The 22,884-nt window shown below is 43.4% G+C and overlaps 1 protein-coding gene across 2 annotated transcripts; it reads left to right on the top strand.

Annotated features, from left to right (window-relative positions):
- The first annotated feature begins 317 nt into the window (after positions 1–317).
- Positions 318–21,696, top strand: ehd4 (EH-domain containing 4). Of its 2 annotated transcripts, XR_013936024.1 has the most exons (9): positions 332–591; positions 5,883–6,059; positions 10,190–10,287; positions 16,512–16,678; positions 16,776–16,909; positions 16,987–17,098; positions 17,734–17,898; positions 18,013–18,661; positions 20,888–21,696. XR_013936024.1 is itself a non-coding variant. In XM_080480919.1 (8 exons), the coding sequence occupies exons 1-8, from the start codon at positions 362–364 to the stop codon at positions 18,574–18,576; spliced, it is 1,647 nt and encodes a 548-aa protein (XP_080337045.1). In that variant the 5' UTR covers positions 318–361; the 3' UTR covers positions 18,577–21,696. The 2 variants fall into 2 exon arrangements, 1 of the variants encoding a protein (XP_080337045.1); XM_080480919.1 differs by having other exon boundaries at positions 318–591; positions 18,013–21,696.
- The last annotated feature ends 1,188 nt before the right edge of the window (positions 21,697–22,884 follow it).

The raw sequence follows: 22,884 nt of genomic DNA on the forward strand, positions 1-22,884 counted from the left end.
CACTCACCCCCTCCCACCCTCTCCTCCTCCTCTTCCTCCCCCCGTCCTCCTCCCTCACCTCCTCCCACCCTCTCCTCCTCCTCCTCTTCCTCCCCCCTCCTCCTCCCTCTCCTCCCTCCTCCTCACTCACCCCCTCCCACCCTCTCCTCCTCTCCTTCCTCCTCCCTCTCCTCCCCCCTCCTCACTCACCCCCTCCCACCCCCTCCTCCTCTCCTTCCTCCTCCCTCTCCTCCCCCCTCCTCCCTCACCCCCTCCCACCCTCTCCTCCTCCCTTCTCCCCCCCCTCCTGGAGGCGGCCCTCAGCGGCAGCAGCAGTGTGGAAACACCGAAACAGGGAAGTGGTTGTCGGACAGAGCCGGAGATGTTCAGCTGGGTCAAACAGGAGCAGGGCGGCCGCAACAAGGAGGGGGAGATGTACCAGACGGTGACCGAGGGCCTGCAGACCCTCTACACCAAGAAGCTGTTCCCTCTGGAGGAAACCTACCTCTTCCATGACTTCCACTCGCCGGCGCTGGAGGCCGCCGACTTCCAGAGCAAGCCCATGGTGCTGCTGGTCGGCCAGTACTCCACCGGGAAGACCACCTTCATCAGGTAATTTAAGATGTTCACGTGTGCAGGCGGGCTTAGACGACTGTCGGATAACTCAAAGGTGTGTATCACTAAGTGTAGACTTATGTCATTAATTCGGCTGAAGTAAAATCAAAAAAGGTGTTTTTTTTCTAGCAGAGTGCCCGTTAATGTAGAAGTCCAACGCCCCAAAGTGGCGCGTCTTGATGAAGCGCGGCTATGGAAACGGCACAAACAATTTAAAATAACTGCGCAAAAACAGCACTGCAGTGGTTGACACTCATCCCGAAGTAACAAACATATTAATAGGAACTGAAGAACATAAAAAAGTTTTTTCGATGCAATGGGTGAAACATGAGCAAATCCTAAACGAGTATAAAAAATTGTTTTCTCGACGGAGTTTGGCATGACGTGATCCCTCAGGCTGAAAGGAACCCTCACTTTAAAGTTTGTTGTGAAAACAGCGATGTTGATGGATATATTCTAACTACCAATCAGGCTCAAGAGCATCCACAAAGCAGCAGGGTGTAGTAACTTGTGGTGCAATCCGTGACACTGGCCTGTCATTGTGTTGAGTAATAAGGTCTTGATTGTGTGGCTGCAGCAGGAACATCTCATGTTTCCTCAGGGTTTATTGTTGAGTCAGACCTAAAACAGGAAAAATAAAAATTGAGTCCTTCACATCTGTGCTTCACTTTTAAGATACACAATAGAACAGTTTCAGTGTGAAGCTCAAACTCATTTCATTGAATTATTATCATCTTGTAGTGAGCATTCACTGCAGCACCTTGCTGCAATGATCTCAGTGAACGAACCAACATTTGGTTCGTTTATTTTTCACACCATTGCGTCATTTGAATTAAGATTAGATCAGATTAGATGAGATATTCCTTTGTAAAAACCTGCTGTGGGGAAATTTGTTTGTGTTGTGGCAGCAAAGGAAGATAAACCACAGTGATGAGGACAGAATTTAAGAATGTTTACACAGTGTAAGATAGTATATATACCTAATGTGTTAATCAGGATATAATAGTAATAATAATAATAATACACACAACCACAATCTAGAATAATATAATATAGTGTGAACACAGTATAGGTGACTTATGACCATATAAGAACAAATAGTGTTCACGCACTATGGGATAAGAATGACAGAATATAAGCAATTAAAAATAATCTACAAGACCAAACACCACATAATAATTACACTAGATATTGAGCTGTCTCTTGGACTTATAAAATATTGTAAATATGTTTTTTGGCCAATCTTTCCAGCCTCCATCAGAAGTCGGATTTATTTCAGAATGTCTGTTAATTTTCCTGCCCTTATCTCGACAGTGAAAACAAATGAGTCAGTCTGTAGTTATTTAAGGTTATCTCACCGAGGGTCCATGTTCGTATGGGATGCATATTTGAACGGTGGAGCCACGGGGCTTGATTTAAGTGTCCTCTTGAACCGTGAGCTCAGAGTTTCTTTGGAAAGCGGCGGCAGACCCTGGCCACAGGAACAGGAAGGAGCCAGGGAGCCTCGCCGCCACACCGCTGCTGCTGATGGAGCTGCTCAGGCAAGCACAGTGAAGGCAGCGTTTCGATGGAGCCGATGCGATGGAGGCTGAGTGGCCGTTCAGAGTTTCTCTCTCTCTCTTGAGAGTTTCAGCCTGAAGGCGGAAAAGTCGTCACGAGTTAAAGAGCTGACGCTCGTGCCTTTCTAGTTCTCATTCAAACTAACGTCACGTGTTTGAAGCTGATTTATTAAAAACCAGATTGCATCATGGGGGATGACGTGAGCTGTAGGGGTTCCATCCATCCATCCATCCATCCATCCATCCATCCATATGTTATCGGTTTGTCTTTGAGTTTATCCAGTTTCTTCTCGTCTTGTCCAGGTTTGTTCCTGTTTAGTTGTTTAACTTGTTTGTTCTTGTTGTATTTTTCTTGTGACCTCTGGTTTGTTCCTGTTTTACATTTTACATTTTTCTCGGCTGTGTTTTGCGGTTGGTCCCTGATTGGTTTCTGATTGGTTCCCCCCTTTTTCTTTGTGGTTTGTTCTGCTTGTGGGTGTTTCCTTGTTGGACCTCACTGTTAGTGGCTGTAATGAAATCATCAGTGTTTGTGTCTCGGGGTTGTATTGATCATCAAGCTGCACTAAAAGACTGTAAACTCACCGCCTCGGTCCCTGCGTTCATCCTCATTACAAGAAATGTGACGTCACGTCCGGATCTGTGCGGCGTTAATTTCATCACACTGAAAGTTGATCGATTGAGGAGCTTCCAGTCTGATGAGGCGGAGAGCAGAAGCAAGCCGGATCATTTTACAAGCGTTGCGTTCACTGGAAATTCACATTTCACCCTCTGTTATGGTCCAACACTGATATACAAGCAGATTGTCACACACTCATTTCGTCAATTCAATGGGAGGAATAATGTTCCCCTCTTAAAATCCAAATAAAAACACTTAGTTACAACAATTTGAGCTTTTTGTAAAAAAAAAAAAATAATAATCATAAACGGAACCAAAACTCATCAGATTCATTCAGGATGTTTTGCTTTGCTTCTGAAAAATCAGTTATCAGACTATGAGTGCAGTTATCAGTGTGTTGAATCATTACCTCTTGAATAAATTTAAGTCTTCTAATTGAATAAAAACTACAAAAAAATGACTTTACTTAAAAATCTTCGGGGTCTTGATGAGTCGAGTAAGAACAAAAAGACGAGACAACAAAAGACAGATTGCAGGTTTTTAAAAATGATAGTTTTGTTTCTTTGGGATTTAATTAAGTGATCACAAGTGAATTTAGATCCTGATTCCTCTAATGTGTGGTGGAATCACAAACTATAGTAATAAACTACTACTACTACTACTAGTAGTAGTAGTAGTAGTTTATTAGGTCAAACAAATACACAATACAACAACAAATAAATGCAAATAAAGAGGAAGACCGAAGGGTTCAGGCTGAAGTTAAACTTATTTTACCTAACCCTGTACATAATTTAAGAAAAGCTTCTGTAATTTAAGTAACAAAAACAACAAAAACTTGTATTTTCTCTGCCTGAAGATGAATAAATCAGAAAAAATTGAGCAAATATGTCTTTAATCAGAGTTTAGCACAGCTCCAGCAGGTTAAAGTGGTACGAGAATAAAAAGCCAAACAAACTGCGACCATCTATCAACTTGTAAATCTGACCTTATTTCGAGACATTTTGACTTTGTCACTTCAGATTATAAACCTGTGACAGTGTCTCTCTGCGGAGCTCCAGCCAGGCTCCGTTCAAAAAAAAAAAACCTCTAACGTTAATATTAATGGAACGTTTTCAGTGAATTTCCTTTCAGTGTTGTGCTGCTTTCATTTGGCGCGCTCGGCCTCCTGAAGCTGCAGATCGGGTTGTGGAGCGAACGACAGGCGAGCCGAGACCTGCACAAGTTCAGCTCCTCAGAAGTGTGTCGGCAGCGGCGGCGGCGTTTTATGTCGTGACCAACAGACGGTTCAACTCCGTTTATCAACTGACTGAATTCAGAATGAGAAGCTCCGACACTTCAGTTATATTTCACCAGGCTTATCTCACCTCTGCAGTGTGTGTGTGTGTGTGTGTGTGTGTGTGTGTGTGTGTGTGTGTGTGTGTGTGTGTGTGTGTGTGTGTGTGTGTGTGTGTGTGTGTGTGTGTGTGTGTGTGTGTGTGTGTGTGTGTGTGTGTGTGTGTGTGTGTGCGCGCGTGTGTGGTGGGGGTGCGAGCTGAGGCCCCACCCTGCCCAGAGGAATGCTATGAATCATGGGAAAATGTTGCCAGTGAACTGCAGAGTCGACATATTTTTCTTCTTCTGTTTGAGGTGAAGTGAAACTTGCACTTTTTAGTTTTAGCGGATGACCGGACGGCCCGACGCGGCCCCCCCAACCCCCCCCGAGTCCCGAGTAACACGTGTCCGTGACAAACTGGAAGTTTATTAAAGGTTCTGAGCAATTTCGTGATGCATTTCTAAAAACAGTAAACACGGTCCAGCTCCTCTTGACGGCACCGTACTGCAGTCAAACTCCCAAACTTAAACAGATGTTTGGGTTTTCTTTTCTCCAAAGCCTTTGTGTGTGGTTAAAAGGAGGTGGATTTGCTCGTTGCCGTCAGCTCTGCGTCTCAGTGTGCTGGCTTTGTTGATGGACTCGTGTTCCCACCATGTCTGTTGGCTGGAGCTTCACCAGCAGACTTCTTTTTTTTTTTTGTTTCCTCACATGTTTACATGCAACAGAGCGTTGCGTCAAGCTGGTGATTCAGGTTTGCGTGAAGGCGACGGCAGAAAGTGAGATTGTTGTGAGTGTGATGTTGGTTGGGGGTTTGATGTCCCGGCGGGGAGGAAGGACTCGAGGACAGAGATGCTTCCTTTCTCACTTTTCACTGAGGAAGACAATGGTGTTAGAGGTCGGGGAGAAGATGAAAGAGAGGAAAGAGTGTTTTTGTGGACGCAGCATTTCTCTGACAGAGTTTAACCCTTTAGAAATGAGAACGTTGTTTTAAGTTTTGTCAGAGGGTTTTTACTTGGTTTGACTTTTCCTACTATATCAAATCAAAAGATCAACGCAGGACTTCAAGCGTTCATCTTAGAGTTAAAACAACAATTATCGAGGCTGTTGTAAGATATCAGAAAATATCAAATACTTATAAAAACGTCATTCTTTCTGTTGCCCTTGTTACATCAGTGATCAACCAGACAGAGACACAAAACAGCTGAAATTATTTGTAAATGACGACAAAGAGACACAAAACAACCAGGAGCCAATTGACTAGAAAGAAAAAAATTCACATCATCAAAAGAACTGCAAAGAAACACAAAATAATAACAAAAACAAACTCAAAACACGCCCAGAGAGACAGAAATCATCTATAAAGAGACACAAAACAACTACAAAGACACAAATCAACAAAAAACATGGCCACAAAATAACTACAAAGAAACAGTAAATAACCAGAAAGAGACACAAAGTAACTTCAAAAAGAGACAAAACAATTTTAAAGTAACAAAACAACAACAATGAGATACAAAAAAAGTCAAAATGAGGCTTAAACAACCACAAAGTGACATGAAACAACTTCAAACTTCAAACACAACATAACTACAATCTGTGTCATTAATCAGTTGGTGAGTTGTGGTACCAGTTGGTCATCCGAGGTCATTGATTATTTAGTTCAGTTGGTTGTTTGGCCGGCTGTGGTCACTGAGTTGTTTTGGTTCAGCGGCGTCCTTTAAAGCCTTTGGGTTCTAAACGTGGAAATGCCTGAAACACATGAGCTGTCAGTCCAAACTGTGTGGTCTGATCTCTCTCTCAGGTATCTGCTGGAGCAGGATTTCCCCGGGATGCGGATCGGCCCCGAGCCGACCACCGACGGCTTCATTGCTGTGATGTACGGGGAGAACGAAGGCGTCGTCCCGGGCAACGCCCTGGTGGTCGACCCCAAGAAGCCCTTCAGGAAACTCAACGCGTTTGGAAACTCCTTCCTCAACAGGTAACGAGGCAGGACGGCGCAGCGAGTCGGTGGATTCCAGAGGGTCTGAATGTTTCATCGAGATGTTAGGGAAGGTTTCTGTCGGGATGTTCCTCTCAACGGGAAAATATTTTGGTTTATATTTTTGCATTAAACAGTTTTCCAGTGAACCAGAAGTCAACACACACAGGCCTGTTGTAACCTTCAGTTTCTCTACCAAACTTTTGGTAAACAAAACTTTGTATTTCAGGGCTAAACATATTGCATGTGTGGTTAGTTGGTTAGTTAGTTGGTGTCAGTTGGGGGCAATTGTTTAGTTTGGGGAATTATTCTTTTTTGTGTAAGTTGTAGTTTGTTGGTTTCATTGTGGTCGGTGGGTTAGTTGGGTACAGTGAGTTAGTTGGCGTCAGTTTGTTTGGTTTTATATTTGGGGGTCAGTTGGTGAATTGTTCCCGTTTTGGTGTCACTTGGTTAGTTGGGGTGAGTTGGTTAATTGGTGTCACTTGGTTAATTATTTTGTGTCAGCCGACTAGTTGAGGTTAGTTGTGGTCAATAAGTTCATTGTGGTTAGTTGGTTAGTGGAGGGCAGTTTACTAGTTGGAGTCGGTTGGTGAATTGTTCCTTTTTTAGTGTCAGTTGGTTAGTTGGGGTGAGTAGGTTAATTGTGGTTAGTTGGGTCAGTTGATTATTTGGGATCACTTGGTTAGTTGGTGTCAGTTAGTTAGCGTCAATTGTTTTTTGTTTTTTTGGTATTATAGTTGGGGGTCAGTTAGTGAATTGTTCCATTTTTTGGTGTCAGTTGGTTAATTTGGTGTGAGTAGGTTTATTGTGGTCGGTTGGTTAGTTGGGGTGAATAGGTTCAATGTGGTAAGTTTGATTAGTTGTGGTTAGTTGTAGTCAATGGGTTCATTGTGTTCGGTTGGTTCGTTAAGATCAGTTGACTAGTCAGTTGGTAAATTGTTCTTTTTTTGCTATCCGTTGGTTATTTGGGTCAAAGGTTTGAATCCCTCAGCTGACATCACTACTGGGGCTCCCTGAGCCTGACCTCTGACCCCTGCAGCTCCCTGGAGTGTGGTGAAGGTTAACTATGAGTGGCATGGGTAAATGTGGCCTCTTGAGGAATAATGGTTAGTTGTGGTTGGCTGCCATAGCGTGACTGACTCAATGAAGACGTGGTTATGAATTTATGGAGGAAATCTCATAAATGTAGCAGGAATTAGTGAAGCGAGTTTAGAAGTGTGAGGCTGCCTCCACTCAGCTGCTTCCACTGTTTTTATTGGCGAACACATCCTCAGTGACGGAGCAGCGTTGGCTCGGGCCCCGACACATGTTGCTTCGCAGCTGCGGTTAAAGCCGATGAGACTTTCCTGGATGTTTAAAAGACCAAAACAAACAAACTGAGTGAACAAAATGTAGACACCAACTGATAGCAAAGAAACCAACCGATCTCTGCTCGTTCATCTTTTAAGCGTCCCGTGATGTGGTGAACTTTTCACAGTCGCTGTGCAGCTTGTGAAATCCTTCGTGATTTTAAAGTGTTTACTGTGAAAAAGCTGAAATCTGAGTGGAGAAGCTGAAAACAAATTTGGGGGGATAACTAGTAGACCTACAGATTTGATGTAAAGTAACAATATATTTGGATTTCATTACTGCAATACAGTGTATTTTTTATTTTCCCTCCCTTCACGTGAAGACACGGCTCTGTACTTCAAACCGGCTCAGTCTTCGGAAGGCAATTCAGAGTTACAGTGAAATTATAACATCACCATGAAGCTGCAGAAGTTTACAATAATCTTGACTTCACGACTAATATTTATTCAAGCAAGTTAATTCTATTAGCAGCTCCTGTGGATACAGACCAACGCTGATGCTGCTTTCAGTGGGACATCTTTCATTTTGCTGACAGGACGACTGAAAAGCTCAAATATGCTCAACATTAAAGTGACATATTGACCGTCCTATTCGTCTTCTGCATTTATTACGGTGTGAAGTCGTACGTTTCCAGGGAGCTTAGCAAACAGTGTACTACCACCGCTGACCTATGGGGGCAGTGTTGTGCAGTGTAGCTCATGTGGGACCAGGGAAGTGTCTGTTGAAGTGTCCTCGAGCAAGACACTGTACTCCAAACTACTCCCAATGGATGGACTGACTGCCTTCCATAGCAGGCGCCTCCATTGGTGTGTGAATGGATGAATGTGGTTAACAATGCAGTGGTGGAAAAGTGCTATATGAGTGAACTCCATTTACTGTTTATCTCAACTGGACAAGGAAAGTCCACGTACCTGAACAGTGTAGAAAGTTAACAACACAATGAGCAACAGTCCATCTTCTCCAAAGATATTCATAACCCTTGAACCTTTCCACATTTTGTCACATTAAAACCACAAATGTAATTAAATGGGACTTTAGTAGATATAAGATTAGAAGTCCGGTTTGCAGATTGACACAATGTGTACTGCCCTCTACTGGATGTTTTGGGTTAGGGTTTGAAACGCGTAGGAATTTATGTGCGTAAAGGAAACTCGGGTTCAAGATTAGTTCAGGATGATTGAAGCTCCTCCCCCACTTAACAGAAATGTTAAGACAATGCTTATAGTTTCTAAGTGAGCGTATGTTCAAGAAGTTCCTTTTTTCTTTTTAAATAGATGATGAATGCCAAAACTTCCGGATTCTATTTAAAAAAAAAATAAAATACTTGAAGTCCTTCAAGTGGGCACACAAAGAAAAGTTATCGTTTGTCCTCCTGTCACCGCCTTCCTCAAAACATTTACAACATAGGAAGTGACCTCTGTCACTCTCTCTCTCAACCACACACACACACACACACATTCCTGAGGGATCGGTATGGCAACGTATTTTCTTCGTCCAGAAATAATCTGGCGAGGAAGAGGAAGGACAGTGGACCCTCGGCCGATGACGAGGCGTTCCTCAAAACTCTCACCTCGGTCCCATCTCACCTCGGAGAGCCTCACAATAACTTATTGTTTCCAGGAGGAAGTGTGTGTGCGTCACCACCTGTCAGTGTGACAGGACTGTTTTTTCCCGCCCAGAGCCGAGGCCCCTGAATGCACCGAGGAGATTTATTGACGGCTAATTTTATCCTCCCGGGTTAAAAACAGGGCGACGGTTCACTGTGAGGGAGGAGAGAACCAACACTGGAGTCAATGATACAACAATAAGTTGCTGTCAGACATTTAAAGCCTCCCGTCGGATGGACGTCAGCCAACATATATGTTTATATGAACTGAATAAAGGTTGTGTGTGTGAAGGGGGAGAGGCATCAGAAACAAATGGAGCAGGCTAGTGTTGGATGACAGTGCTCGGAGCCGCTGAAAGTGCAACTTTTTAAAAAACAGCTCGCAAGCGGGAATGTTGGAAAACACTCCGACTTCATCCAACTGGGCTAAAAAGCAACTTTTGACACGCTGCTACTGCCTTCTTCTGATATTCACCTGTCCATACGAATGTCTGTGTACCCCAACGGTGCCAACGAGTGGCCTGGCATGCTAACTTCACCGTTTTCAGCATTTATGCCGTTTCTGTGTAAACAGACGTCGCTTTCAGAATGCCTTTTTCAAAACTTTTCTGAAATGAAAATTCAAAAACGATACATTTTCTCTTGAAACGTTTTATAGATGTGGCCTTAGTGATAATATGTCTGTGGACAAGGGTACTAGAGGGGACCCTAGTACCCATGGGTACCAGACAATATTGTATAGAAAACTTTCAGTTTCTTTATTCCTTGTGCAAACCAATTCTGTTGATGCTGCTGAAACTTTGAATTTCCCCACGGGGATGAATAAAGTATCTATCATCATCATCCTGATGCGTTGGTGTGTGATAGATAGATAGATAGATAGACAGACAATGCTTTACAAGAACAAAATGTTTTGGCACAAAGCTCTAAACTAGGCTTTTAAAAAGTGTCTAAAAAAACAGGAACAGTAAAAGTGTGTGTGTGATATACAAGGTAGTGCTGAATGGTCGTGAACAACCACATTAGGAGGAACCTCAGAAATACTGTATCCACTCAAGAACGATTGTATGAACATAGGAAACGGAAGACATGCTGTGTAAAAATGAAGTGAAAAAATTCAAATGTAATTAAAATGTGTGTGTGTGTGTGTGTGTGTGTGTGTGTGTGTGTCCAGGTTTATCTGTTCTCAGATGCCCAATCAGGTACTTCAGAGCATCAGCGTCATCGACACGCCGGGAATCCTGTCAGGAGAGAAACAGAGAATCAGCAGAGGTAAGAAACCCGCCGCTGCTCCTTCTCCGGCGATCTCGTCTCATCAACTCTTCAATGAGACGTTCAGTTTCCCTTGTTGAGGGCGTCACGCCTTGACCAGCGTTCTCATGACTAATTGTCATTCAGTGACACAACCAACATTGTGAAATCCCTCCATCGCTCTGTTTTCTGTCTCACTTCCACATGCTCCGTCTGTTTCCTCATCCTGCCGGTGTGAAACCACAGAGGGTTAAAATACAGATCTGAAACTCTGAGAGTATCGACGCAACACACACTCGGGAAGGTTAGAAAACCACAACAACAGTTTTCACTCATAGCAGCAGAAGTCCATCCAGTTTTTAAGTTCTTTATCAGCTCCCTGTTAGTTTGTTGAAGGCAGTCTGGACCCGTGTTGGCAGGGTGCAGACTGGAGCTCCTGATGGATCAATCTGCTGCGTCTTTATCAGGAGAAATGTCATGTTTTCACAACTGGAAGACAAAGTACGCTTCAGTAAAGACCTAAAAAGGTGAAGATGTTACATTTTTACTGTCAGAGATGGTGCAGGAAGGTACAGAGGGAGAGAGGAGCGAGACAGAATCTTAGTAGTACTAATGCAGTAGTGACAGGGGTATATAATGAGAGTGAGAAAATATAGAAGCACAGCAATTGAAGAGTTGTTTAGACATCCTGCTCATGGATTAATTTATCAGCGTGATTCTGGGCCAACACATTGAGAGAAAGCAGTCCTGCAGACTTATTTAATACGGGAGTTGAAGGAGATAAATAACTCCCAGGTTCCTCACAGTGATACTGGAGGTCAAATTATTATCATCCAGTGCTACTATACTGCAAGTATTACCATCCAGTGTTGCTATACTGCAAGTATTATCATCCAGTGTTGCTAAACTGCAAGTATTATCATCCAGTGTTGCTAAACTGCAAGTATTACCATCCAGTGTTTTATCTGAGTTCAGGAGCTGAAACTTCTAGTTTGACAAGTTGATCAGTGGTATCTGGTTTCTTAAATAAATAGATGTGTGTCATCTGCATATCAGTGGAAGTTAATAGTCTTTCCTGATAATATTCCCTACAGGAAGCATGTATAATGTGAAAAGTATAGGCCCTAAGACAGAACCCTGTGGAACTCCATGTTAAACTTAAGCCTGAGCTGAAGAGTCGTTAACGTGAACAAATATATCAAATACAGCACTGAGACCTAACAGGACAAGAACGCAGACGTTTTGCTTTTTGTGTTCGAGGTCATGACAAGATCATTTGTAGCTTTGACCAGAGCTGTCTCTTACTCTTTAACCTTTAACATCATTTCAATAAACTGTGATTCTTGTTAAAGCCTCCGGGTGTCAGAACTGCAGATTTAAGCCTGAAATTAAAGTTGCTTGATATTTTGATGTTGAAGTAACGAATCAAATCCAGGATAATCGGTGAGGAAGCCCCTGATGGTTTTACATGGAATGATTGTAATGTGTTTTTGTCCGGAGTGAAATCGGCCCTCAGAGGGAAACGGAGGAAGATCCGTCGATTGCTGATAGAAACTCTGTTGGAAATCTGGCAAACGAGAGTCAGCGGAGAGCAGAGGAGATTTGTGAGGCTGATAGCAGCTGCATTTTCTACTACTGATGACAGAAGAGGAGGGAAATGCACCGGCACTGGAAATCCACAGCGGCGCTTCCATGCGTTGGCAGTGAGGATAGCGCCGCTCCCTCGTATGTGAGGAATTCAGGGAACTTTATTTAACTGCAACACGTTTACCGACAGCATAAAAGACATTGAAGGTTTATCTGCTCAGTATCTCCCTTCAGGGTAACCTGTTCACTGCAACACCCGGTTTCAAAGTCAACAACCTGTTTTCAATCTGAGTCCTATAGTCTGATGTGTTCAGCCCCGCCCAACCATCCTCATGCAAGGCGTTTAGGGACCACCTATAAATTTTCCTGTCTATTTCTAATCTATGTGAGATGTACGGAGCATGTCTAAGCTTTAGCTCCACCCCATGGCCCTTATGTTGGTGCTGTTGTAAATGTTCGTGTCTGTTTGTGAAGAATAACACAGGTTTAGGGAATATCTCTTGACGGCAGCGTCTACTTGGTGTGCATGGCATTGAGGGAACATATTTAGGGAAGATCTGTAAATTGATGTTTGGTGATTATCTGGACATTTTAGCATCTGTTTTATGTGTGAGGAAGAAAATTATACAACATTGATTTAATTCACCCACAAGAGAGCCACTGTAAATGCATGTGAGGCGTTTAAGGACCTCGGTAAATAGCAGTGACTGTAGATAACCCTTTTTTTCCTTTTCTTTTACTCATTTCCTTATGTTTTGCTTTTTTTTGAGGGAGGGGGTACTTTCTATCTGCTATGAGCGTTTGGAGTTTAGAGCTCGCCCCTCTCCTGGCTGCACCGCCGCCCCGTTGCCCTCCTAGTGAGTCAGCCCGGACAAATGACGGCATGGGCCTGGACGAGGTGGAGGACGGGCCACAGAGAGCAGCGCTCAGGCTCTCCCTCATCTGGAAGCATTTACAGCTGTACAGCTGAAGCTGAATTCCTCAGGCCGGCTGAGACGTCGGCCAGAGATTCAGGCCCACTCAGCAGTTTGGAGGCGTTGTGTTCGGTCGCACACGTGTGTTTGTTTTTTTTTTTTTTTTTGTGGGGCTGCGTTTGTTAGTTTGAGCTGAAAACTGAAGGAAACTTCAGCTGGGACATGTCTTTTATTTTTTGTCAAGACGAAGAGGCTGAAAAGGGAAGTTTTCTGATCTGCAGCTGGAGAAATAAGTGTGATTAAAGGTCCAGCTGATCTTTGTTTTCTCTACTCAAACAGTTTTTGTGTTTATGTGTTTGGGAACAACACAGTTCTCAAAGGGCTCGTATAACTGAAGCAGGAAGCTGAACTTGAAGAGGTTTTATTCATCTACAAATAGGACGTTTGAAGCTAATGCTAGCTTCGAGGCTAACTTCTTTAGCTTCCGGACTCAGAACTCAGATTCTGACTTTTTATTTCTCAGTTACTGAAACGGAGCAGTTCCTGACACTTTCCATCTCTTTCAGCACGCTCTAGTCTGCGCTGGTCACTGGAGTTTCTCTATACTGCTGCAGTACCGTCCTCCTGTTCTGCTCTTCACATCTGTAGAACAGCTGCGAACACTGAAATCTTTAAGCTCATTGCCTCCTGACTGGAAGTCGCGGCCAAACAGCAGCTCCGCTGTGAAAACGCTGGGCCTCGACTTAACCCCGCCCTCAGTGTTTCCAGCCTGAAATATCTCGGTCATGAATAAATGAGTTCTGTGCTGACAGTCGAAGGAAGGAGGAGGAGGAGGAGGAGGAGGAGGAAGAAGAAGAGTCTCCCCGCTCAGGCGTCAGGTTACACCGCCTGCCTCTGGTGTTTTGTCTTCAGGTGAGCCTCATTAGACTGGACGCTGAGTCTCACACCTACCTGACCCGCCGGAGCGGGGCCGCGGCCCAGAACCTCCCGCAGAGGAAATTCCTCCAATATGAGGCGTGATTGTTCGGCGCTCATTACTTCACGTGTTCCATTTCCTGTACAGACGGGAAATGCCTTGAGCTGAACAATGCCACCTCTCCTGCAGCCCTGCTGCCCTGCGGCAAGACTTACAGGTCACATCCCACTAAAGACACCGACGCAGTCTGAGTCTGACTGGCTCTGATATCTCTTGCGGTTTATATTAATCGGTTTTTAAAAGTTTTTTATTGACATTTTCTGGCAAAATTCAATCAAATAGACTTACAATTTTTATTTTCATTATTTTAGAACAACATCGAACACACAAAACAAAAGCCTGATTTACTAAGATCCTGTAGATGAGGATAGATCGCACTTTTCAGTTTGTGTGTGTTTTGCAGAATATTTACTCAGAATACCACCGGGAGTGACGTCACGCGCAAACGGGAGTTTTCAAATCAGGTTTAGTTTGTTTTACACCCTGTTTACGCTCAGATTTCTTTCGGCACCTCGCAGCTCTGAGAGCTCCATTCACCGCTCTCTGAGCTAGACGGCTGTACGTCGAGCTCAACCCGAGCACCACGGGCAGGTTTTATGGCTCACCAGCCCCGTCCATGGTGACCACAGGCCGTTTCCATGGTAACTAAGCACAAATTCCACACGGTCAGATGCGGGAAGTCGTAAAAGTTTTCCTGAGACGGACGCCACGCTCTGAGCAGGACGACACACACACACACACACACACACACACACACACACACACACACACACACACACACACACACACACACACACACACACACACACACACACACACACACACATACACACACACAGCTTTCATCATGAGTGAATCAACTGATTATTGTCTGAGTGGAACAGTGCGTGAAAATGGTGACGAGTCATAAAAAGAGGTAGAAATATAACAAAATTTGTTTTATCATTGCTTCAAATTCAAATGAATTTAACATGTGGCGTTCCACAGGGATCTACTCTGGGACCACAGTGGTATTTAATTTACACTGGTGACTCATGGCACACTTAAAAACTTTATGTCTGGATGAATCAGTTTATCTTTCTTGAGGTCTGAAGCTGATGCTAACTGCGCTGAGGTAAAACTCTGTGATTTGCTGCATTTATTTCTACTAAAACTGCAGTTTTACGTTTTTAGATTTTAACTTAAACTCCAGTTATCTTAATGAAAACTACCGTCGGTGCTAATTTCTATTTGCTTACTCAGAAGATAAGACTCCTAAAACATTATTTCTCCTATTCACGTCTCTAGAAAAGCTTTGAACACTGAAATCACTGAGCTTTTAGTCTTCTGCTGTCTGTGTGGAGATTCCTTTATCTTGGCAATATTTCATTGAATATTGAGCGTCTCAGATATTTTGAGGATTTTGGTTTATGGTCTCTACTTCCTGTGTAAATCTCAGACTCTGTTCCTGGTGTTAAAGAGTTAAATCCACTCATGTGCAGGCACTAGGATATGTGTGTTTGCAGTGTAAACCTTTTATATTGACCTTTAAGACCTGAGTAAACAGCTGCTTTTCTGAATGACGTCAGCACTTCATATATTAATTATGGTTTTGAGAGATTTCTCCTGTGATTTTTTTTCAATTTCTATGACGCAAGTCGTCATCACATGTTGCTTCTTATGAGGAAGGCGACATCTGCCCGTTGTTCTTCTGACCTGCGGCAGCAGTTCGTACGTCTGAACGGAGCTTCAAGTGTTTCTGGGTTTTCAGTCAGAATGTGAAAACGGATGATCACACATGGAGTTAATGTTTCTGTTCTGCCTCAGCTTTCTCCTGACAGTGGAGCAGCTCTGCTGATGCTCTGATAAACCTGTTAGTAATCCTCTGTTCCTTATGCTGCTGTTGCACCAATTCTCTCCTAAACGTTCCGCTGGTTTGATAATACCGTTGCTCGGACGTCGCCGAGAACTGGATCGTTTCCTTCGTTCAGCCGTGAGAAAGCATTGAAAGTAGTGAAAACATTCCTTTCGTGCTTCGCCACACGGCACCTCGTTCCGTCTGTTCCTGAGAGAACGGCCGAGGAACAGACTTCAGGTTTTCCATGGGAGCTGATTCAAAACCTAAAATAGAATCTGTTTTGATAAGGAGGAGGACCGCTGGGGGTCAGAGGTCAGATAGTTATGATCATATGCTCTCATGGATGTCAGGTGTGTGTGAGCAGAGAGGAGCGCTCTCTCTCACACAGACACACACACACACACACACACACACACACACACACACACACACACACACACACACACACACTGCTTCACCGTCACAGCTGCTGCTTTAACAGACTCGCTGTGTTTGGTTTCTACATCTGAGGTCAGTGTCGCCCAGATCCACTGGAGCCACACCCAGACTCTGCCATGGATCACTTTACACACACACACACACACACACACACACACACACACACACACACACACACACACACACACACACACACACACACACACACACACACACACACACACACACACACACACACACACACACACACACACACACACACACACACACACACACACACACACACACGAAGGAGCTGAAACGCCCTCAACTGCTCATGGCTGGGACTCTGACACATAAATACACCAACTCTACACAGACTCATGAAACGATACCATGGACACAAAAAACTAGAATAGGAACACCATGAAAACCACACACACGCACACACACACACACACTCTGGATGTTCAGTTCAGACGTTGTCGGTGTGTGTGTGCGTCCCGTTCCTCAGGTTACGACTTCGCCGAGGTCCTCCGTTGGTTCGGAGAGCGAGTGGACCGGATCATTCTGCTGTTCGACGCGCACAAGCTGGACATCTCGGACGAGTTCTCGGAGGCCATCAGGGCCTTTAAAGGCCAGGACGACAAGATCCGCGTGGTCCTCAACAAGGCCGACCAGGTAGGGGACACACACACACACACACACACACACACACACACGCACACACTGCAGCTGAGGCCTTCACCATGTCACATGCCTCCTCACCTGTGCTCAGGTGGACACCCAGCAGCTGATGAGGGTGTACGGCGCCCTCATGTGGTCACTGGGGAAGGTGATCAACACTCCAGAGGTGGTTCGGGTTTATCTGGGCTCCTTCTGGGCCAAACCGCTGCAGAACACTGAGAACCGGTACGATTCATTCACTCATCCCTTCATTCACTCTCTCATTCACCCGTTCATTGACTCTTCCCCTCGTCCTCCTCCAGTCGGCTGTTCGAGGCAGAGTCTCAGGACCTTTTCCGGGACATCCAGAGTCTCCCCAGAAACGCCGCTCTGCGGAAACTCAACGACCTGATAAAGAGAGCGCGGCTCGCCAAGGTGAGGCGTTTGGCTTTAAGCCTGAAGGAATTCTGGATGAGCGCCGACCTCGCGTCTCCTGTTTGGCTTTAACCCTCTGACCATGAGGAATTCTGGGAATTTAGTCTGAGGTGTGTGCAGGGGAATTTGTTGGATTGATAAAAGGACTGAAACAGGAAGTGTGCCTTGTTTCACCTTTACACAACAAAGTGGTGAAAGCAAAGTACGTTTACACTGAAATGCAGTAAACAACGTAATTAGAATCTCTCATCCTCTCCAGTTGTTTCTGTTCCTTAAAGTGACAGATTTTGCTCAAATATTTTAAATTTGTCACAATTACAGTGACATTTAAGATATATGTGACACATTAATTCCAAACTTAATTGATAACATTTATTATTGAATATTATTTGACAATTTATAGATTTTATTATTATTTTAGTGGAGAAAATGTGATTTCAGATCAGTAATCTTCCCTTTGTTGCTGGAAATTTAGAAAGATTATAGACTATTCCTACTGTTTGATTGAGATATAACAATAACACATCTCAGTGCTGAATGTTGGAGGAAAGTTTGACTTTTGAAGTCATTGTGACACCAGCAACATTGAATGAGATTCTGATGATGAAACGCCCCCTGCTGGTACGCTCCTGCAGGTGCATGCGTACATCATCAGCTACCTGAAGAAGGAGATGCCGTCGCTGTTCGGCCGGGAGAAGAAGAAGGAGGAGTTGATCATGAGGCTGCCGGAGATCTACACCATCCTGCAGAGGGAGCACCACATCAGCCCCGGAGATTTCCCCAACGTGGCCAAGATGCAGGTACAGGACCCTGAACGCATCACGGATTAACCTGCGGCGTGTTGAAGGACGATGAGGAGAATTTTGACGGTGTTACTCACGTTATTTTGGCGTCTATTTCTTCTTCTCCTGCAGGATATGCTACAGCACTACGACTTCAGTAAGTTTCCGTCCCTGAAGGTGAAGCTGATTGAGTCGGTGGACAAGATGCTCGCCACCAAGATCGCCGTCCTCATGGCGATGATCCGGGAGGAGGAGTCCAAGCAGCCGCCGGCGATGGTGTCCGGCGGCGCCTTTGAGGGCTCCCAGGACGGCCCCTTCGGCCACGGCTACGGCGAAGGCATCAGCGCCGGGGCCGACGCCGACGCCAGCGACTGGATCGTGAGCCGCGACAAGCACCGCTACGACGAGATCTTCTACACGCTGATGCCCGTCAACGGGAAGATCAACGGCGTCAACGCCAAGAAGGAGATGATGAACTCGCGGCTGCCCAACACCGTGCTGGGGAAGATCTGGAAGCTCGCCGACTGCGACCACGACGGCATGCTGGACGACGAGGAGTTCGCGCTGGCCCAGCATCTCATCAAGGTGAAGCTGGAGGGCTACGAGCTGCCCACCGAGCTGCCCGACCACCTGGTGCCGCCAGCGCACCGCAAGGACCCCACCGCCGACGCCCTGTACAACAACGCCGAGGACTAGGAGGCCGAGCGAGGCCAGAGGGGGACGGACCCAGCTTTCCAAAAAAACAAACCCCAACCAATCACAATCCTGCACATTTCTTTTGGTAAGATTTTCTAGAACAATGAGCTTCTCAGCCGATGGAACCAGAGAAGACGAGCCGGCGTGCCTCTTTCACTGCCTTGGAAAAGATTTCTGCCTTCATGTCTCCTCGACTCTTCACTACCAACTGTTTTCAGTCCTTTGTTCAAAGTCTTCCGGGGAAAACAAACGACCATTGTGTCACATTGATTTGGCTTCACAAACTCTTCATTGTGTCACCAGCCCAAACTATAAATGTGTGATTTTTGTGTCTTCACTTGGGGTTGGTTGTTTATTTCCCATCAAAGCTGGATTATTATGACTTTCTTCTCTAATTCAATGTGAACCAACCTGATGCATCAGAACGCAACGGTAACTTGATCAACGCAGGTCTGAAATGTGTAGAAATTTACTTGTAAAAATTAGTCCAAGACCGTTTGAGGACTAGAATTTATAGAATCTAAAATGTGTGTACTGAAAAACTGAAAAAAACAAATCCCCTCAATAATTTAACTAAAATAAGTCTAAATCACATCGTGAATTTGATTAAAATCAGAGCGAATTCATAAACTAAAAAAAAATTCCTCCGCCTGCGAAAAATCGTTCCAAAGAAAATTCAGTCTAATTTAAAATTCTTTTGATCACACTAACTAACATGACTCTGGATTTTGTCCAAAATGACTCTAAAACTAGTAGAAAGTATGTTATTTTTTACAAGCTGTGGAAATCGGCGAAAGGCCAGTTGAAATGTGTCCAGTGAGCGTGAAACTAAAATCAGCCCTTTTGATTTCTCTGAGCTCTCAACATATTTCCGGCTCTTCTTGCAGCTTCAAGGTTTTTTTGTTCCTATGACGGGATGAACGGCGTCCTCGAGGATTCACTGCCTTCAACACGCTAGCAGAGCTTCGTCTCGCCTTAAAACTACCGTCTTATTATCACCAATATGTGGCTAATACCTCATTTATTAATGGAACAGCTGCATTTCGCCCTCTAGTGGTCGTATTGATCATGACACCAGCATAGTAGACAGGAGATGGTGATTTTCAGTTTGGGTTTTCCAGAAAAATTTAATTGGATTCAGTTTATTTCATTTTTGGCGACTAGTTACAATTATTAAATGCACTAAAGAGAGATTGAATGGAGATGATTGTGTGTGTGTGTTTGTTCTGCTGCCCCCTAGTGGCCAATTTAATGGAGTCACTTATATTTTCCAGTTAATAAAGATCATTACAATAACACGTTTTATTTCAGTAATTCCATAGAAATTAGATAAACGGTTTCATCTCAAGCCTTTCAAAGGTTACGTATGAAAGTACATTTTTCAATAAATCTAAGTTTGGGTTTTAAACGTGTGACAGCAGTGTGTTTGTCATGGTCGGTCTCCATGGTAACCATGAAGAGACTCTTTCCCGTTATCATGACAACAAATGTATTGAAAGTGTTTGTTCAGTGAAGTCTTCATAAAATATGATTAGAGACAATCTGATGAGAATGAGGAAAAATTCAATTTCGAAATCATCTGAATTCAACTTTTATTAATAAAAATGACTTATATTTCAAGACATATTAGATCATCTCTGGGATTATTAAAGTATTTCTAATTTAATTCTATCAGGACAAAAATTAACGATAGACAACAATAATAAGAATATTAAATGTTTTTTTCCCAGTTTATTTTCTCAAATATTTCAATCAATCCACACATTCTGACTTTATTCTTATAAAAATTCTGATTTTCTTTCATATTTCTAAACACGTTGAGACGTTGTTGTAAACAAGCTGCTTTTAAATCTTGTTATATAGTAAGATTATATTATTATTGTGTAAACTTTATGTACAAATGTTACATTAATCTGTGATCGTTTCCTCGCTCACTTCTGATTTCTTCTGTTTTATGTTTTGCTGAGGAGGCGATGTTCAATTAAATATACAAAAAAACCCACTCATAAAACATATTTGCCAAATATGTTGATTGATTAGCATTTTCTTCTTATATGTAAAAAAAAACCCAAAGCCTTTCGAACTTTTAACAACTTTTCTGAATGTACAACTCAGTTTTTTTTCTGTCCATCAGGATGTAATGAATTGACCTCTGGAAGCAGATAATTTTATTTTTATTCAAGATGTTTCCTGTCGTCAGATTCCACTTTGCTTTTATTTTACGTCCTAAAAATACAGAGAGAAAAGTGTATTTTTTATAAAGTTTGGTGTGAATTCTGATTCAGCAGTTGAAGGTTTGTGTCCCCCCCAGATCAAGGCCCCGGGTTACGCGCCAATTTGTCCAAGTGAACGCTCTGACTCCGTCTCCATGGCAACGGGGAAGACGCAACTTTTTGAAAATGCTCCGACCTGGTCGCCGTGGAAAAAGGGGGGGAAAAAATATTGCAAACTTTTCAAAAGCGCTCTGTCTCCGTGGAAATGGGGAAAATGCAAATTTTCTCAAATGCTGCTAATGCGCATGCTCAACACGGCCGTTCATTACAAAAACAACAAGCAGCACCCACTAGTGGTCCAACATGCAAACTTCATTTTCAGTGTTTTAGCTGTTTCCATTTAAACTGACTTCGTTTTGAAAACGTTGCTGTGAAAACGCAAAAAAAGAGGTCATTTTCACTTGAAACTTTGTCGTGTAAACGGGGCCTGAAATTATAATTAATCAGAAAGTCAGTTTGAATCCAACAGAGTTCTTGTAATTTACCGTCTTGGATTAACTCTATATTGTATAAGAACAACAAATGTATCCGGTGAAACTGAAATCGATGTTTGTTTGCGGTGGAGTTTCTCAAACGGGAAAGTTTGAAAACCGACAAGCTGTCGAAAGTCCTTCCTGTTCAACTCTCGGCTGGCGTAAATGTTTTATTCTCCCAACCTCGCTAGATGTCAGCAGCTGTCTGTAACTTGTGAAATAATTTCCCCAAAGCTGCACATTCACAGGACTCTGACCAGCTCCGAGTTACTGAAACATTCAGCTGTATGTTCCTGTACGGCCTTCAAATGTCAGTGAAAATGAAGATCTGCTACATATTCTGGTGTCATATAAATGATGTTGACATACCCTCCAATCTGTGTGTGAAGTTTTATGTTCATGTCAGGTTTTGAGATGAAGTGGTGTCACCTGCAAAGTAACGGATGTTGCTCATTCAATCCTGCAATGCAAGTTTGCACCACAAGATGGTGTATCGAGTCACTCAGTGTGGCAACATTAATCGGTACTAATCGTCCCCATACCTGGACTGACGCCCCAGAAGTGAAGACAGTCTGTCCTCTCTCTCCCCCTGGCTTGTTTCAGGTTTTAAGAAGTGTGTTGCTCCAACCAGCCAATCAGAAATCAAACCCTATATAGTGTCATCGGGGGTTTAGCCAATCCCAATCAAGGTAGGCCCTCCCTTTGACTCCTCCCACAATGGTTCCATTCTCACTGAGCTCTGTTAAAGGGTCTTTGATGGAAGATGATTGCAGAGAGAAAAGGTGAAAGGCTATTTAGGATTAAACACATGGAAACCAGCTGATTACATGTCACTTTGGTGCCAATTCCACAAATCTTTCAGATGTTATGAGAACTTTATGCACACTTAATCTGCATTTCTGCAGACTTCTGCCTGAATAAGAAAACGCCCCATAGTTCACATGGGCTAATCTGGGAAAAGCAGGAAGAAATGACAAGCAGCATTCACTAATAAATGATAATAATTAACTCTGACATTGTGCTGTCCCACTCCTGCCAAAATCATTTTGAACCCCAGAGGCCTCCGCTATTTTAATATTTATGACGTGACTTTGATTAAAGTCTTTAATTTAATGAGTTGTATGCAATATGTTGTAATTTCAGGCAGTCACCAGCAGAGGTCAGTAAATGCGACACAATACATGCTTCATTTTCCAAAAGTTTTCAACCTCACACACTGAATATTAACACATAAAACGGAGATCCTGCAAGTAAACACATCAGTCTGTAAATGTAAATGTTGTAAATCTGAAAGTGTTTTGACTAAGTTATTCACTCATTGATCTACACATTCACTGTTTTTAAGGGCGCATGATGATTTAACTTTCATGTTATTGAAATTTACTGTAAAATGTCTGATATTGTCTTTTCTGCTGTTTCTGTATCCTGTCAGGACATTGGAGGTTCCTTTGTCCTTTATTGACACTTCACATTGTTTATTCTGGTGGAAATATTTGAAATTAAAAGGAATATACTTAATTTTTTATGAAAGATTGACTTTTTGTATTTATTATTTGTGTCAC

This window comes from Lipophrys pholis (genome assembly GCF_963383615.2).
Source record: "Lipophrys pholis genome assembly, chromosome: 14".
In the NCBI taxonomy this organism is placed as follows: domain Eukaryota; kingdom Metazoa; phylum Chordata; class Actinopteri; order Blenniiformes; family Blenniidae; genus Lipophrys; species Lipophrys pholis.

What these genes read in the sequence shown, in the direction of transcription:
- ehd4 (XM_080480919.1), top strand. Translation starts at nt 362, where the DNA reads ATGTTCAGCTGGGTCAAACAGGAGCAGGGCGGCCGCAACAAGGAGGGG. An exon ending in GGAAACTCCTTCCTCAACAG is followed by an intron (nt 6,060 to 10,189) that starts GTAACGAGGCAG and finishes GTGTGTGTCCAG; the next exon opens with GTTTATCTGTTCTCAGATGC. An exon ending in CCAACGTGGCCAAGATGCAG is followed by an intron (nt 17,899 to 18,012) that starts GTACAGGACCCT and finishes CTTCTCCTGCAG; the next exon opens with GATATGCTACAGCACTACGA.